Raw genomic sequence first — 18,727 nt, forward strand, 5'->3', positions numbered from 1 at the left:
CCATACACGCTGACTCCATCCCTGTATACACGGCCTCCGTCTCGTACAAGGCGAGATCATCCGTCATTCTACTGAAAGTTCCTGGGTAATGGCGAGGGGGGGGGCAGATGGAAAAAGTGGCTCATTTTCCGTCATGCCGGTCTACAATCACATGGGTGCTTGGCAGAACGTAGCAATAAAAATTCTGACGTTGTGCAAATTATCTGCTTTCTGTCACGTAAAGGAGGATGAAAACCCGTCATCTTATTTTGCCAGGGTGCAAACGTGGAACTATTTTGCTCGCTGGAAAATCTGCATGTGTTTTAAGCAGCTGGTGCAGCAAATTTCACCTTTGCTAGATTGGAAACCGTGCTGGAAATCATCCACGCTCATTTTTCTTAGAGCCCCTTTTAATGTTGCTGTTGGTCCCAAAGTTGGGTTTTTGCAGTTGCATATGAAGCCCCTGGCATTGGGGCCGGCGGGGAGGGATTGGGCCCCAGTAATGGCGACACTTGTCGTCTGCAGCGGCCTGGCTTATTTCAGGGGAAATTTCTGATGAAGGGTCGCTCCAAGTTCAAGGTAGAAGCGCCACATGGAACCCGTTATCTGGTACATGTGTTCAGTTGTCGCGAGTAATTGGCCTTCTGTGCGCTGATGACAGGAGAAGTCATTGAAATGAATTATTTTATCTCCTCCCCATCTAATCTGCGTGGCCCCGAGCCAGCGCCGGCTGTGATCATTTGCAGAGCCGGGTTTATCGGCATCATCTATAACGGTTGGAGCAGAGGTGATGAATGGAGGGGTCCGGGGATCCTGTCTTGCCGTGTTCACATGTTATCTGGAAAGACCAACTTGTGGCCTCCAGCAAGCCGTGTCACGTCAGGGTACACGGTGGCAGCAATCCTGCTTTTCTGGCCGCTTTTGGATAAAATTGAAATAAATTATTCAGCTAAAATCTAGTTTGCTCTCCGTGAACTTGTAGATATAGTCCGATCGATTAGGTCATGCTGTTCTGGCCACCAGATAATCACAATGGGGGACAAAATCGGACATGTTTTTGTTTTTTTTCCCCAAGATGAGTTGGTGGCTATTAATATTTGCTCTGTGGGTTGGAAAAACCATCATATAGGTTTTTTTTCTCAAGGATTCAGGATTTCCCCTTGTGGCCATTCAAATGAATAAATGGAAGCGCCTGATTCACCGTCTGACATATTAACCTAACGAAAGCTTTAAGTTAATCTTCTGGACATATTGAGCTGATTCTGCTCATAGAAGACCTTGATGCTTGAATAATCGGATGAAGACTAAATATCAAGACCAAGTCTTTTGGGGAGACTTTGAAAGACCAGACCACATCTTTGGAGGAGACCTGGATGGGCCGGAGCATGTCTTCTGGAGGAGACCTCGATTGGCCGGAGCTAGTCTTTTGGAGGAGACCTTGATGGGTTGGAGCTAGTCTTTTGGAGGAGACCTTGATGGGCCTGAGCTAGTCTTTTGGAGGAGACCTGGATGGGCCGGAGCATGTCTTTTGGAGGAGACCTCGATGGGCCTGAGCTAGTCTTTTGGAGGAGACCTTGATGGGCTGGAGCTAGTCTTTTGGAGGAGACCTTGATGGGCTGGAGCTAGTGTTTTGGAGGAGGCCTCGATAGGCTGGAGCTAGTCTTTTGGAGGAGACCACGATTGGCCGGTGCTAGTCTTTTGGAGGAGACCTCGATGGGTCGGAACAAGTCTTTCGGAGGAGACCTCGATGGGCCGGAATAAGTCTTTTGGAGGAGATCTAGATGGGCGAGGATTACTGACAGTGAGATGGATGTGAATGATTGTGCAAGTGTAGGAAAAGGATTTATCTCCAGCCCATTATATAGAAAGTTAAGTTCTTGTGCTGCTTCCGACCTCCCATGTGTGCGATCCTTGCTGGACTTCCATCATCTGACCTGGAGTTGAGCATTACCATTCTACCTACATTACTTAAGAAAGTCATGGTGTGCATTGTTTATCAGCAGAGAGCACGTTACATTGACATGTGGGAATCATACTTTGTCTTTGTTGGATATCGTCCAATGATGCCACCTGCATGGAGCGGGAAAACACCTGGGACAGCCATATTCTTCCATGGAAATCCATCATTTGGACCTGAAACAAGTCTGTGTTGTGCAGAAAGCCAGTATCCTGTAGGGTAGATAGGATTGGAGTACATGCGATTGGTCACCCATACCGGAATACCGCTTATAGCTAGGCGACCTGAAGAAAATTTTATGGGGAGCTGCAAGGAGAAAAAAAACTAAAGGATTTGTTTTTTGAGGGTTTGTCTTGTGAAGAAAATTCTTCTGTAATTCATGCTGGTGCAATAATCAGCCAATCGCTGTCTGTTCAGATTTAGAGACCCCCAACTATCTGCTGTCAATGTGGGGGGAAGCTGTAGCCATCCAGGCGTTGCATGGTGTCCATCCAAATAACACCAGAGTGGGAGCTGCTTGGTGTTGGCTTGTTTGTTAGGAGGATATCCCATGTGCGGTGACCCCGATAGAAGGGTCTTATGTCCTGTCTGGTCTCAGGAGAGTGTTGACTTTGATGCCTGGACCCCTTATACTGAGTGCCGCTAGGACACGACACCTGGCTGCCCCCCTTATCATGGGCAACGCAGCCAGCAGTGGAATATGAGGCAGCCTCCCAGTACACACCAGTGCGTGGCACACTCTGCCAGGCTCGTAGTGGTTGTGTGCGAGGAATACAATAGGCACAGTGTATATAGAGATAATTATAGGTATCATTGTGTCATTCCATCACTCCCAGCTCTGTGGGAAATATCCAGCGGCTTGAGGGAGTCACCGGAGAGACGTTTGTCCACACAAGCCCGCAGTCGTATATTTATATACACCACATCTCCGGGGCAGAATAAGATGGCGGAATCCGGGAAACACTAAAAGGTTAGGCACATACGCCACATTTCCATATGCATGCTTGGTTATTTGAATAAACCCCAATCGGCCAAAGCTAGGACCTCCAAGTCTTGAGCAGACTTCCATGAAAGATTGAGGGTCCTCTAGCATATTAACGACCCACCACCAAACCTCCGAATCCCTCAGATGTGAAATCTGACAATCTGCTCTAGGAGAAGAGGTAACATGACTTCATGATGGGAATCTCGGGGAGTTCTGGTGAGTCCAAAGGTTGGAACCTAAAACGGGTCTCTGAGCACTATGGGTTAATGCCTTTGACATTTTGACCCTTCACACCTTAGGAGCCAAAACGTAACCTTAAAGTGGGCATTACAAGGTCACGGACCCACAAATTGGAGGGCCCTTTTAGTATAGGACCCAATAAGTGACTTCATGGTGGGTTCCTCTGAGAATTTCAGGGTCATGTGTCAGGTGGTTGAGTTGTACTCCTCATGGGAACCAAAACGTGAGCTTATGGTGGCTCCATGGTCCATAGCACCCAGTAGCAGCCTCCATGATGGTGCGTGACGCCCGGTCTTGACATGTGTGATTGTCAGGAACACGCAGGGTCCCTGTCATTGTGATTCTTCATTACCAGCACTTATGGGACAACTATTGGTCCTTTTCCTATCAATCGTTCCTTGGTCGTCTTCGGTATGGACAGCACGTTCCTTGGAGAACCCACCTTCCTCACCAGTGGACATTGAACTTGTGTTTTTCCTGTGCCGTGAGTCATTTTTCTCTCTTGTCAGCGGTGGTATTCATAGAAGACTTGAGTCACTGTGGGAAGCCACGATCCCCGGAGACAGATAAGGGGACAGGAACAGCTGGACCATGCGTCTTAAAGCCACAGCGCCATACTCGCAGTATTCTCTGGCTGGGTTTCACTTTTGCCGGTTTTGGCTGCAGGAGCCGTGTGACCTCACATAATAACCAATATCGGCTGTGTCCACTTATTGTCATGTAATACAGAAGAAAGGCCAAGGAGAGGATCTCCAGTATAATCCTCCATGTCATAGCCACATATACCACGGAGCCGTCTGATCCCAGCACAGCAGTGAATAGGAAAAGCCTCGGCACGATGTGTAGATCATATCTGCTTTATTTTCCAGAAGCTTCAGATATAAAATAATCATTTCCTTCATTTGTGACCATCAAAAGTAAATAGGAAATAAAGTCTCATTATGTGAGAGGGAGAGTCCAAGTCATAACATAGAGCGCAGCTCCGGAGTGTAATGCAGGATGTGACTAAGGATCAGTAATGTAACGTATGTACACAGTGACTGCACCAGCAGAATAGTGAGTGTAGCTCTGGGGTATAATACAGGATGTAACTCAGGATCAGTAATTTATGTGCACAGTGACTGCACCAGCAGAATAGTGAGTGTAGCTCTGGGGTATAATACAGGATATAACTCAGGATCAGTAATGTAATGTATGTACAGAGTGACTGCACCAGCAGAATAGCGAGTGCAGCTCTGGGGTATAATACAGGAGGTAACTCAGGATCAGTAATGTATGTACACAGTGACTGCACCAGCAGAATAGTGAGTGTAGCTCTGGGGTATAATACAGGATGTAACTCAGGATCAGTAATGTAATGTATCTACACAGTGACTGCACCAGCAGAATAGTGAGTGCAGCTCTGGAGTATAATACAGGATGTAACTCAGGATCAGTAATGTAATGTATGTACACAGTGACTGCACCAGCAGAATAGTGAGTGCAGCTCTGGGGTATAATACAGGATGTAACTCAGGATCAGTAATGTAATGTATGTACACAGTGACTGCACCAGCAGAATAGTGAGTGCAGCTCTGGGGTATAATACAGGATGTAACTCAGGATCAGTAATGTAATGTATGTACACAGTGACTGCACCAGCAGAATAGTGAGTGCAGCTCTGGGGTATAATACAGGAGGTAACTCAGGATCAGTAATGTATGTACACAGTGACTGCACCAGCAGAATAGTGGGTGCAGCTCTGGGGTATAATACAGGATGTAACTCAGGATCAGTAATGTAATATATGTACACAGTGACTGCACCAGCAGAATAGTGAGTGCAGCTCTGGGGTATAATACAGGATGTAACTCAGGATCAGTAATGTATGTACACAGTGACTGCACCAGCAGAATAGTGAGTGCAGCTCTGGGGTATAATACAGGAGGTAACTCAGGATCAGTAATGTATGTACACAGTGACTGCACCAGCAGAATAGTGAGTGTAGCTCTGGGGTATAATACAGGATGTAACTCAGGATCAGTAATGTAATGTATCTACACAGTGACTGCACCAGCAGAATAGTGAGTGCAGCTCTGGAGTATAATACAGGATGTAACTCAGGATCAGTAATGTAATGTATGTACACAGTGACTGCACCAGCAGAATAGTGAGTGCAGCTCTGGGGTATAATACAGGATGTAACTCAGGATCAGTAATGTAATGTATGTACACAGTGACTGCACCAGCAGAATAGTGAGTGCAGCTCTGGGGTATAATACAGGATGTAACTCAGGATCAGTAATGTAATGTATGTACACAGTGACTGCACCAGCAGAATAGTGAGTGCAGCTCTGGGGTATAATACAGGAGGTAACTCAGGATCAGTAATGTATGTACACAGTGACTGCACCAGCAGAATAGTGGGTGCAGCTCTGGGGTATAATACAGGATGTAACTCAGGATCAGTAATGTAATATATGTACACAGTGACTGCACCAGCAGAATAGTGAGTGCAGCTCTGGGGTATAATACAGGATGTAACTCAGGATCAGTAATGTATGTACACAGTGACTGCACCAGCAGAATAGTGAGTGCAGCTCTGGGGTATAATACAGGAGGTAACTCAGGATCAGTAATGTATGTACACAGTGACTGCACCAGCAGAATAGTGGGTGCAGCTCTGGGGTATAATACAGGAGGTAACTCAGGATCAGTAATGTAATGTATGTACACAGTGACTGCACCAGCAGAATAGTGGGTGCAGCTCTGGGGTATAATACAGGATGTAACTCGGGATCAGTAATGTAATGTGTGTACACAGTGACTGCACCAGCAGAATAGTGAGTGCAGCTCTGGAGTATAATACAGGATAAGTAATATAATGTATGTAATTATTTTTAGTGAAGGTTATTTGTATATTTATGTTTAGTTTATACTTTTTCAGTATTTCCGGAGCCTTCCGTTCGGGCGCTCTGTGTCGTATATTTATGGGTATAAGCTGTTTGGGTGCAGTCGGATTTAGGAAATAAGCTCCTCTCGTCTCTGCTGACCCCCATTTCCTTCCCTGCTGGTTCTGCTCGGCCCCTTGAGCCATACTTGACCCATTGTTTGGCCATGGCTAAGAATAGCTGGAGGCTTCTACAGGATCATTTTGGCTCTTGACTTTGGATAAGCATTGGGCCAGAAGATAATGATCGCTGAGCAAATAAACCAGATCCACCCATCACGTTCTCGAGCCGCTTGCTCCGTGCCAAGGTAAACAGCGACTGGAAGTGTTTGCCTCCCTGCGCTGCGGCCGTGGATTGGGTTTCCGCGCTCCACACAAGTACAATACCCCAGGTAGCGTCTCCTAGCCGGCACCGGGCAGTGTCATGGCCGATCAGCTGTTGTCGTAACCAAACGCTCTAGTAAAGGGACATCACCGGCTTTTCGGCAATGCTGTGGTGACTGGTATTGGGGGGCCATCTCCTGTGTGGGGAGGAAGCAGACGAAGTCCTGACAATACAGTGTAGGAGACATCTTTCTGTCCTTGAGTTGTCAGATCAGTGATGACCGGAGTCAACGCTCTTATCGCCAGGCGGTAAAGGGCACGGCGCTGACTCGCTTCCCTGCCGATATAGGACATAAGATGGGTGTCCTGGGGGGCCGTCAGTCTCCTCATGTCCTGTCACCCGCCCCATTAAAGACCACTACAGTCAGCCTCACTGCAGCCTGAAGTGGCTGATAACAGGGAGCAATAGATTCATATACCTGCACTGCAAGTGGTGATTGTGTTGTAGTTCAGTATCTGGGGTCATCTATAAGGTGACGTCTTATACTTGTTAAATAGGGGTCTCTGAGCCGTTACAGAGCCCTAATACTAGGAGTCAATCCGGTCAGCGCACTCCTCTCCTGAAATACTTTGTGCTGCTTCCAATACGGAACTGTGAATCTTCAGCCTCCTCACTTGTCTGCGTCCTTTTCTTCTTGGTTCTGGAGACTGCCGTACTTTACTGCGTGTAGTAAATATGAAGCCTTCTCCTTTAGGATGGAGATTGGGAGTAGTAGTGACTCTGATGAGCAGCATATGGCGTCGGGGTGGGTGTCCGGTGTCTGGGCAGGTGGTATATTGAGGAGTTTGCCTGCCGCCTGCAACCTCATCACTGCTCAGAACTTGAAATAGAGGAGGAGCAGCTGTCTGACACCGGGAGCTGACATTGCTGTGTAATGTAGATATATATAGATGGAGAAGATGCTCTGCCCACAGCGGGGACCTGAGGAGCTGGGAGAAGGGGGGACGCGCTGCCGAGAGAAGGGGGTGCACTTCCAGGCGACCAGGGAAAAGGGGGTGTAATGTAGATATATAGAGATGGAGAAGATGCTCTACCTACAGCCAGGACCCGAGGAGGCGGGAGAAAGGGGGCACTCTACTGGCAACCAGGGAGAAAGGGGTCGCTCTACTGGCAACCAGGGAGAAAGGGGTCGCTCTACCGGCAACCAGGGAGAAAGGGGGCGCTCTACCGGCAACCAGTGAGAAAGGGGGCGCTCTACCGGCAACCAGTGAGAAAGGGGGCGCTCTACCGGCAACCAGTGAGAAAAGGGGCGCTCTACCGGCAACCAGGGAGAAAGGGGGCGCTCTACCGGCAACCAGGGAGGAAGGGGGCGCTCTACCGGCAACCAGGGAGAAAGGGGGCGCTCTACCGGCAACCAGTGAGAAAGGGGGCGCTCTACCGGCAACCAGTGAGAAAGGGGTCGCTCTACCGGCAACCAGGGAGAAAGGGGGCGCTCTACCGGCAACCAGGGAGAAAAGGGGCGCTCTACCGGCAACCAGTGAGAAAGGGGGCGCTCTACCGGCAACCAGTGAGAAAGGGGGCGCTCTACCGGCAACCAGTGAGAAAAGGGGCGCTCTACCGGCAACCAGTGAGAAAGGGGGCGCTCTACCGGCAACCAGGGAGCAAGGGGGCGCTCTACCGGCAACCAGTGAGAAAAGGGGCGCTCTACCGGCAACCAGGGAGAAAGGGGGCGCTCTACCGGCAACCAGGGAGAAAGGGGGCGCTCTACCGGCAACCAGGGAGAAAGGGGGCGCTCTACCGGCAACCAGTGAGAAAGGGGGCGCTCTACCGGCAACCAGTGAGAAAGGGGGCGCTCTACCGGCAACCAGTGAGAAAGGGGTCGCTCTACCGGCAACCAGTGAGAAAGGGGTCGCTCTACCGGCAACCAGGGAGAAAGGGGGCGCTCTACCGGCAACCAGGGAGAAAAGGGGCGCTCTACCGGCAACCAGTGAGAAAGGGGGCGCTCTACCGGCAACCAGTGAGAAAGGGGGCGCTCTACCGGCAACCAGTGAGAAAAGGGGCGCTCTACCGGCAACCAGTGAGAAAGGGGGCGCTCTACCGGCAACCAGGGAGCAAGGGGGTGCTCTACCGGCAACCAGGGAGCAAGGGGGTGCTCTACCGGCAACCAGGGAGCAAGGGGGTGCTCTACCGGCAACCAGGGAGCAAGGGGGTGCTCTACCGGCAACCAGGGAGCAAGGGGGTGCTCTACCGGCAACCAGGGAGCAAGGGGGTGCTCTACCGGCAACCAGGGAGCAAGGGGGCGCTCTGCCTGTGTCTGCACCTCGCTGTTCTGACCCTTCTTTGGTGTCGGTGCCTAGCTGTGCTGCCACCTCTTTGGTGTCGGTGTCTAGCTGTGCTGCCACCTCTTTGGTGTCGGTGCCTAGCTGTCCTGTCCCCTCTTTGGTGTCTGTGACTCGCTGTTCTGCCCCCTCTTTGGTGTATGCGCCTAGCTGTCCTGCCCCCTCTTAGGTTGTCGGCGCTTAGCTGTCCTGCCCCCTTTTTGGTGTTGGCGCTTAGCTGTCCTGCCCCCTCCCCGGTGCCGGCATCTCGCTGTCCTGCCCCCTCCCCGGTGTCGACGTCTCGCTGTCCTGCCCCCTCCCCGGTGTCAGCGCCACGCTGTGCTGCCCCCCAGTATCGGACCTCCTGTTGCTGCTGATCAGGATCAGTGCAGGACGAGCTGTAATAAGCCGGGGTCCGCAGCGCTCAACAGCCGGGACGACATCTGCTGGGCTAAGTCCTAATCCCATTTCCGCGGCCCCGGACACATCGCTGCCTCCGTTTCTTCCTCTCTCATAACAAACTGGAAGGAATTTGGTCTTTTGAGGTATTCGCACTGTTCGGGGAAGATGGTGGAGACCTCGGGTCCCTGCGGGCCTGTGACGTGCGGACATGGGAAAGTTTAGGTGTAATGGATGGCTTGTGGTCCCTGAATCCATCAGCACCGACCTACTAATTGTTGGCATACTACAACTCTCATCATGACCTGACAGCCCTGGGCAATCACAGTCTTACAGACCAGTCTGACCGGTCCCAGGCGTTCGGCCCATGCTAATGACCCTTCCTAACAATGGCCGGCTTCCTGTTACTAAAGCCATTGTGCTCATGTTGTCCTGATCCTCTTCCTGGAATTACTAAGCATGCTTGGCCTCATAAAATGAGGGCGGACTAAGTATCCCAGCATGCCCAGACAGTGCAGACCTGTGCTGATCTGATGTCCCATAGTGTGTAGAGTGGGCAGACTAATCATATAGCCTGTGTGTTCTACAGCTCGAGGTCGCCCCTAGAGGCAGCCCCCTGCACTGCGGCCGGATATTCCTGTGATTCACAGCATGTAATCAGGGTAATGGCCTTATGTCGCATCCATGATGGTAACCAGTGATGAACGCTTCCTGTGAAGTCACCGGCAGGAGCTGAATATTATCAAAAAAGCAACGTAACCTTCACCGACTGCATGCAGAATAAGACTCTGAGAAACGTCATGTAATAACCGGACTTCTGTCTGTGAATAGAAACCTCACTGCTGGCACTCAGGGACTGAAAATCCTCTCCGGCCTGATACTTGTCACAGCTGAGGGTTTGTCACAGTCACATCCAGAGCTGGACAATGTTCCATGAGGAGGGAGGTCTGGATGGCAGATTGATGCACTTGAGGCCGTGTTCACACTTTGCATTCCCAGTGGGTTATTTTGTTCTGACCATTTTCAAAAACGCAGCATTTTTATCTTTAAAAATGTCACTAAAAATCTGCATGGTGTGAACACGGATACATGTAACAAACAGAAGTTTCTGCCTTTCAGACCTCTTTGCACTAGACTGGATACAGTGTAACAAACTCTCAGCTGCGCAAAGTATTTTATGATTTTAGGTTTTGGATCTAAATAATGTAATTTGCATTCACGGACAATAAGCAGAGGAGGAAGAGGAGCATTACTCAGCTTTCCCAGATTGCAAAGTGACGCTGGGTTTTGGAAGCAACGGGCGTGATTCTGCAAGGAGTCTAGGGGCACCAATGTTGCTGCCATTGCAGATACCGAGGCTATTTGCTCTATCGATTTGCAAAAGGGCATTCTGTGACCTGTAGTTACAGGAGTTGACTGATATTGACTATTTTCGTGGTAGTCGGGCTTCATTTCTGCGCCCGGTATTGTGCGCCATGTCGCTGGGCTGAGAAAGGACTAGAGGTGCCCAGGATGCCAGGCACAGAGTTAAAGGGACTCTGTCACCTGAATTTGGAGGGAACAATCTTCAGCCATAGGGGCGGGGTTTTTGGGTGTTTGATTCACCCTTTCCTTACCCGCTGGCTGCAATATTGGATTGAAGTTCATTTTCTGTCCTCCATAGTACACGCCTGCGCAAGGCAAGATTGCACTGTGCAGGCATGTACTACGGAGGACAGAGAATGAACTTCAATCCAATATTGCAGACAGCATGCAGCCAGCGGGTAAGGAAAGGGTGAATCAAACACCCGAAAACCCCGCCCCTATGGCTGAAGATTGTTCCCACCACATCAGGTGACAGTGTCCCTTTAAAGACTGGCTGGCACGGTGAAGGGGATGCCAGGAGCAGAGGTGAGGATCGGCGGCCACATAAAAGCAGATGCTGGGGGCAGAAGAGGTGAGGACATGCGACAACATAGGAGCAGATACTGGGGGCACAGGTGAAGACCAGAGGCCACAGAGGAGCGGATACTGGGGGCAGAGGTGAGGACCAGCTGCCACATAAAAGCAGATGCTGGGGGCAGATGAGGTGAGGACCGGCGACAACATAGGAGCAGATACTGGGGGTAGAAGAGGTGAGGACCGGTGACAACATAGGAGCAGATACTGGGGGCAGAGGTGAGGACCGGCGACAACATAGGAACAGATACTGGGGGTAGAAGAGGTGAGGACCAGCTGCCACATAGGAGCGGATGCTGGGGGCAGAAGAGGTGAGAACCGGAGACAACATAGGATCAGATGCTGGGGGCAGAGGTGAGGACTGGCAACAACATAGGAGCAGATGCTGGAGGCAGAAGAGGTGAGGACCGGCGACAACATAGGATCAGATGCTGGGGGCAGAGATGAGGACCAGAGGCCACAGGAGTGGATACTGGGGGCAGAGGTGAGGACTAGCATCCACACAGGAGCAGATACTAGGGGCACAGGTGAGGACCGGCGACCACATAGGAGCAGATGCTGGAGGCAGAAGTGAGGACTGAGGGCCACATAGGAGCAGATGCTGGAGGCAGAAGTGAGGACTGAGGGCCACATAGGAGCGGATGTCTGACCCGAGCAGCGTCAATTGCTGTGCTAGTCTCCACTTCCATACACTGTATGACCTTCTGCGCAGTGAATCTACCGCTACATTTCATTCATGGGAATTTTTTTTTTTTCTTCCAGCAAAGGCAGACGTCCGACGCTGATCCTCCGGACACAGCTGACAGTGAGAGTGCACGCCATCCTAGGTGAGACCCCATGAAATGACTCCAGATGCAGACTTGGCCTCCTCCGCTCTCAGACGGATTAGTGTCTACAGATGTTCTGCAGCGGTCGGGTGTCACAGGACGGGGGGGGGGGGAGATGACGTGGAGCAGACGCCCCCTTATTGGCACCGCTGCTCCCAGACTCCAGTGTTGTGGGGGGATCATCCAGGGCGGAGCTGGGATGTGAAGTCCTCGGTGCAGGATGGAATCTGTGACGCGTCTCGTGATCACTTCTTTCTTCTCACTCCTCAGAAAAGTTATACAACTCCAATGGCCCTGAGTTACGGAGGTCGCTCTTCTCACTCAAACAGCTGTTCCAGGTAAGAATTCTCCGCTGACTGTATATTGGGGGGGTTCACGGAAATGTGGCCCCCGATTGTGAGTCTATAATGGGATCCAGATGTCTGAGGGATCAAATGAGTCTTAAGTGGTGGTGATATGAGACCCCAAGTGTCGGCGTCATTGTCCTGCACCCCGAGTGTCGCCGTCATTGTCCTGCACCCCGAGTGTCGCCGTCATTGTCCTGCACCCCGAGTGTCACCGTCATTGTCCTGCACCCCGAGTGTCGGCGTCATTGTCCCGCACCCCGAGTGTCGCCGTCATTGTCCCGCACCCCGAGTGTCGGCGTCATTGTCCCGCACCCCGAGTGTCGGCGTCATTGTCCCGCACCCCGAGTGTCGGCGTCATTGTCCCGCACCCCGAGTGTCGCCGTCATTGTCCCGCACCCCGAGTGTCGGCGTCATTGTTCCGCACCCCGAGTGTCGCCGTCATTGTCCCGCACCCCGAGTGTCGGCGTCATTGTCCTGCACCCCGAGTGTCGGCGTCATTGTCCTGCACCCCGAGTGTCGGCGTCATTGTCCTGCACCCCGAGTGTCGGCGTCATTGTCCCGCACCCCGAGTGTCGGCGTCATTGTCCCGCACCCCGAGTGTCGGCGTCATTGTCCCGCACCTCGAGTGTCGGCGTCATTGTCCCGCACCCCGAGTGTCGGCGTCATTGTCCCGCACCCCGAGTGTCGGCGTCATTGTCCCGCACCCCGAGTGTCGCCGTCATTGTCCCGCACCCCGAGTGTCGCCGTCATTGTCCCGCACCCCGAGTGTCGCCGTCATTGTCCCGCACCCCGAGTGTCGGCGTCATTGTCCCGCACCCCGAGTGTCGGCGTCATTGTCCCGCACCCCGAGTGTCGGCGTCATTGTCCCGCACCCCGAGTGTCGGCGTCATTGTCCCGCACCCCGAGTGTCGGCGTCATTGTCCCGCACCCCGAGTGTCGGCGTCATTGTCCCGCACCCCGAGTGTCGGCGTCATTGTCCCGCACCCCGAGTGTCGGCGTCATTGTCCCGCACCCCGAGTGTCGGCGTCATTGTCCCGCACCCCGAGTGTCGGCGTCATTGTCCCGCACCCCGAGTGTCGGCGTCATTGTCCCGCACCCCGAGTGTCGGCGTCATTGTCCCGCACCCCGAGTGTCGGCGTCATTGTCCCGCACCCCGAGTGTCGGCGTCATTGTCCCGCACCCCGAGTGTCGGCGTCATTGTCCCGCACCCCGAGTGTCGGCGTCATTGTCCCGCACCCCGAGTGTCGGCGTCATTGTCTCGCACCCAGAGTGTCGGCATCATTGTCTCGCACCCCTGTATGCTACATGAAGCATAGCGTGGTACTATAAGCCCCAGCATGCCCTTCTGATACCTTTCTTGTGTTAATGCTTTCACAGGAGGATAAAGACCTGGTGCCGGAGTTTGTGAATTCGGAGGGGCTGACGTGTCTCATCAAGGTCGGGGCGGAGGCCGACCAGAACTACCAAAACTACATCCTGAGGGGTAAGTACTGGGCATAGAACGAGCTGGGGCAGCCATGATGGCGTCTCCCCGCCCGGGCTGGGGGTACACTGTGGTGACCTGTGACGCTTTGTGTTTGGCCGCAGCCCTGAGTCAGATCATGCTCTTTGTGGATGGGATGAATGGAGTGATCAATCACAATGAGACGGTGCAGTGGCTGTACACGCTGTGCGGCAGTCCGGTGAGTCCGTCGCTGTCCGCCGTCCCCGCACGGCCGGCGCCGCCATACTTCACACAGTAATGAATGATGACACGCTGGGTCCTAACGCCCCTCCTCTGCCCCCGCAGTACCGCCTGGTGGTGAAGACGGCCCTCAAGCTGCTGATCGTATTCGTGGAGTACACAGAATCCAACGCCCCGCTCCTCATCAAAGCCGTGAACACTGTGGATCACAACCGGGGTGAGTCCCACATCTGCACCCTTACAGGTCATGGAGCGGTCAGGGGGTCCTCACATCTGCAGGACCCCGGTCTGGCTCACACCAGGTCAGGACCCCACATCTGCTGTTTACATCGCCTCGTCCTCTCCTAACCCCACAAATCTCCTAGTGAACGTCAGTCCGCTATAATCCTGATATATCCAGCATTGTGTCGTCACAATGTGTCAGGAAATACACGTGACAGCCCGGTGTTTTACCCCTCGTATCCAGGTACCAACCCGTGGTCAAACCTCATAGATATCCTGGAAGAGAAGAATGGGGCGGACTCGGAGCTGCTGGTGTTTGCCATGACCCTCATCAACAAGGTAAGCAAGAAGTGGTGGCCCTGCACTGAGCATGTAGGGGGCCACAATCACACGCACAAACATGGCCGCCGGGTTATTGCAAGCGTGAACATGGCGGCTTTTCTTGGGCACACAGGACAGCCCATCCTTCCCTGCTCTAGCATCCCTGCACCTACCTCTGCATGCCCACCATCGCTTCCCCAACGCTTCTCCCCCTCTGCGCATGGTATAGCGTCACACCGTGCACTGGCATTGTGCAGAAGCACAGGACCCTTCTTCAGGGCTCCGGTCAGCCGTGCACCAGGCCAATAATCCAGATCTGGGGTTGTGTAGGACTAGAGGAGCCGCCATTCTTTGGGTTTGCTCCTGTATTCTATCCGTTCCTGTGTCATAATGAGACCCCACAACTCCTGAGCGATGTGCTGCGGACCCCCCATGGTTTCAGAGGCATTTGGGAAGATGGAGTGGAATTATTATTGCGACTTTCTAAGATACTTTTTAAAATGTCTTCATTTTTTTTCTTCCTGTCAAGTGAATTGCTCTTTCTTTGCATTATTACATTGGCTCAAGCCCCATCCTGACCTAACACTTATCACAGCTGAGAGTTTGTTACAATTGCATCCAGTCTAGACAAAAGCCTGGAATCCGGAGTGATACATTGTAACAAGCGGCGCTGTCATGATTTCAGCTTGATGAGGATTGTCTACACTGCATACAATTGTAGCAAACGCTCAGCTGTGAGAAGTATGATGCCAAGAAGTGATACAACCCAGAGTGGGGAACTTGTCATCCTTTGCAAAAAAAAAGGTGCAACTTTCTGCATCCACCTTCCCCCAGTGTGTTGGGCAGATTGCACGTCCCCCCATCGCGCCTGGAGAATGAATCCAGAATAAATGACGCGGCGCTCGCGGCACATGTTTTATAGCCGCACCGTCACCTCATCAGAGGCCGCTGCTGGTGTTTTACGTCTCCAGTCTGCAGAGCTGGGATCGCATCCATCAGCCGCAGCCAGCACCATGAAACCACATCCAGCCGGGGGGATGAGCCGGAATTAAAGGGGAAAGCTACTCTGATATTTAAAGGGCAAGTACATCCATGATGTCAGACCTTAAAGGCAATGCTTATCGATAAGATCTGCCATCACTGGTCTTCCCTGCATATCGGCACCCTGGGGGGCTGGAGCCTTGTATATGTGGCTTTTATTTTCAGGAGGTCCCAGAGGTTGGTCATTAAATGATGGCATATCCTAGTGATCTATTATCACTTTTAAAAATGTCAATGCAGCTTTAAATTAACCCTGAATGTCCTTCCTGTCATGCGTCAGGATGGCAGTGTCGCCCCCTACTGGGTAATGGCAGAATTAAATGATAGTTTTTATGATCTGAGGGCGGAGTGAGGACCATCGGAGTCTTGTAATCGGCCATAGATTCCTGGGGAACAGCGTCCCGCACTGGTCAGATCACCGTTACATAGAAAACTTAGGGGGGTGCACCCACGGTTCTCCTATAGGGGGTCCGTGCCCACACGAGAACGCTCCTGCTGCTGTGTGTGCTGTGGCATTGTGCATGAATGTGATATGTGCCCACCGTTCTGTGTCCCCCGGAGCTTCTAATCCAGCTGTTGTCTTTTTTAGCAAATCCAATTTTCAGGAAAGCAGGTGAGTGAGACCCCCTGTGGCGCCCCCTTACTGATGTGTGCAGAGGGGGCTGTATATATATCCCCATAGAGTAGAGCGTTGTAGACCGTGGCTTGCGGATTTTATAAGGGTCCGGTGACTTACGGATGACGCTTGTGTTTGTGCAGACGTTGGGGGCGCTCCCGGACCAGGACTCCTTCTACGACGTGACGGACTGTCTGGAGCAGCTGGGCATGGAGCGGCTCATCCAGAGACACATGAACCACAAGGGGACGGACCCCGACCTGAAGCAGCGGCTGGCTCTGTACGAGGTGAGTCTGTCGCTCCCTCATCACCCGCCCAGGAGACGTCTCCTGCCATATCGGCTGTCTGCGCCGTCACTGATGAGCTGTTACCGAGAAGGAAATCCTCCTGCGCCTCCCAACAATGTGAGCCGTCACTATCTCCTTACTGACGCTGCATTCCTCACATGATTTCCATAAACGCATTCCCCAGACGTCTTCTCTGACCGCCCCTCAGAGCTCCCGCAGCTTCAGACATTGCTCTAAGGCTGCAATTACATTAGGAAACTGTTACTGGAGCCATTTCCTAATATTCTGCCTTCCTGCAGTCACCACTAGGGGGAGCACAGGAGCTTCCTGCATACAGACCTCAGGCTGTGCAGGCTCCCCCTAGTGGTGGCTGCAGGCAGATATCATTGCAGTCACCATTAGGGGGAGCACAGGAGCTTACTGCATACAGGCCCAAGGCTGTGCAGGCTGTTATCACTGCAGTCACCACTAGGGGGAGCACAGGAGCTTCCTGCATACAGACCTCAGGCTGTGCAAGAGAGGCTCCCCCTAGTGGTGGCTGCAGGCAGATATCATTGCAGTCACCACTAAGAGGGGCACAGGAGTTTACTGCATACAGACCTAAGGCTCTGCAGAGGAGGCTCCCCCTAGTGGTGGCTGCAGGCAGATATCATTGCAGTCACCACTAGGGGGAGCACAGGAGCTTCCTGCATACAGACCTCAGGCTGTGCAAGGGAGGCTCCCCCTAGTGGTGGAGCAGGCAGATATCATTTTATTTAGCCGTCACAATTTGTTGCCGCTTTCTACACCACAGCATAACTAAATGTCATGATTTGGACTAATCTGCAGTTACGTTGCTGGGATGTGCACAGGAGCCTCGTCTACACCAATAGTAGCAGATGCCACAAAAATAAATGTTTTAAAAAAAATAAAAAAAAAAACTAGTGGAACATTCAGTCACGTCCGGTCTTCCTTGGTCAGAGCAGTGTGAACCTCACAGGGGACTACTGATCAGGAGAGATGCGGGGGAGGTCTCGGGAACTAGGAAATATAGTGGCCACTGGACTGGTGTCCTGCCAATATATTTTTTTTCAAGTCTAATTTTATTTTTTTAAACAAAAATGTAAATTAAATTATTCTTCCTTTTTAAAAAGTGGTTTTATTTTGCAACAACGGGAAAAAAATGCACATGGGGTCTCCCCAGTCGTTCGCATTGTGCAAAACGCACATTAAATTTTATTTAAAAAAAATAAACGAATGTTTACTTTTTACAAGCTCTCCCCACCTCTTAAAAAAAAAAAAAAATCATAGTAATAATTTATATGTATCCAAGAATTTAACACAAAAAAACTGGGGAAGAAATGTCCCAATAAATGGACAGATAATATTGGACCTTAAAGCTACAAATCTCTATCTTTTTTTCCCCCCTCATTTTTTAAGAGTAGAAAAGTTGACCGATCCATTAAAACGTTGCACGCAACTCTTAACATTTACTCAAAAATTTCTGAATCAGTAAAAGAAGAATTTAATGCAAAAAAAAAAAAGACAGAAAAGAGGTGCAAATGCAGTTTAAAAAAAAAAATCTGGCCTGAAAACTTTTAGAAAGTTGGAAAACTTTCTGTGCACGAGACCCTTTAAGATTGCAGAGGGGATGTAGATCTTTTCATTGGAGTTTTAGCTTTTTACCCGTTTTTCTGGCCTCATCCTGGATGTTTCTTGTGTCATCTGAGCTGTTACCTGGAGGCAGAGCATATAATGTACAGACAGGTTGCATGTCACCATGACTTATAGGAGTCGTCCGTCATGTAGACCCTCCGCAGACTGACAGAAGCACCCTCCTCCCCGGGGCTCTGTAATGTTATGATCCTGATCACAGGTGACCTCCGCCTCCCACATCATGGGGTTGAGGTCAGACACGTTATGTACAATGATGCTCCACGCAGCACATCTGAGGAAAGCTCCGCAGCTGCAGAAACGTTTATTTAGTCCTCACTCCTCTTAGCTTGTTGCATAATATGTCGGGGGTCCTGGATTCTGCCTCTTGTCATTGGTAAAACAGGTGAAATGCTGCTCACACGGCAGTCCTAGACCATGTTCTCACAGACCATATTTACTGTGCACCTCTGGCAGTGACCCCCACAGCGATACATACCTCTGCCGAAAAGGAGCTGAGAAGTCCGCACAGTTCACCTTCGTTACATACTGCTAATCTCAAACCCCCAGCTCCTGTCCATTTACGCTGCGGAGATTTTTAGCAGCTTGTGATGTATTAAAACGCAGCGGAAAATCCTGCTGCCCTCTGGCAGTGACCCCGGCAGTGCTATGTGCCTCTG

General features: G+C 51.4%; 1 protein-coding gene across 2 annotated transcripts in view; it reads left to right on the top strand.

Moving 5' to 3' along the window:
- FHOD1 (formin homology 2 domain containing 1) overlaps positions 1 to 18,727 on the top strand; it is a 67,555-nt gene that overhangs the window by 32,619 nt on the left and 16,209 nt on the right. For both annotated transcript variants that reach the window (XM_069739338.1, XM_069739337.1), the window contains exons 3-9: positions 11,833 to 11,897; positions 12,168 to 12,235; positions 13,622 to 13,727; positions 13,832 to 13,926; positions 14,034 to 14,145; positions 14,395 to 14,489; positions 16,272 to 16,415. In XM_069739338.1, the coding sequence (XP_069595439.1) occupies positions 11,833 to 11,897; positions 12,168 to 12,235; positions 13,622 to 13,727; positions 13,832 to 13,926; positions 14,034 to 14,145; positions 14,395 to 14,489; positions 16,272 to 16,415 (685 nt within the window). The remainder of the gene's footprint in view (positions 1 to 11,832; positions 11,898 to 12,167; positions 12,236 to 13,621; positions 13,728 to 13,831; positions 13,927 to 14,033; positions 14,146 to 14,394; positions 14,490 to 16,271; positions 16,416 to 18,727) is intronic.

Source organism: Ranitomeya imitator, chromosome 9, assembly GCF_032444005.1.
Source record: "Ranitomeya imitator isolate aRanImi1 chromosome 9, aRanImi1.pri, whole genome shotgun sequence".
Classification (NCBI taxonomy): Eukaryota; Metazoa; Chordata; class Amphibia; order Anura; family Dendrobatidae; genus Ranitomeya; species Ranitomeya imitator.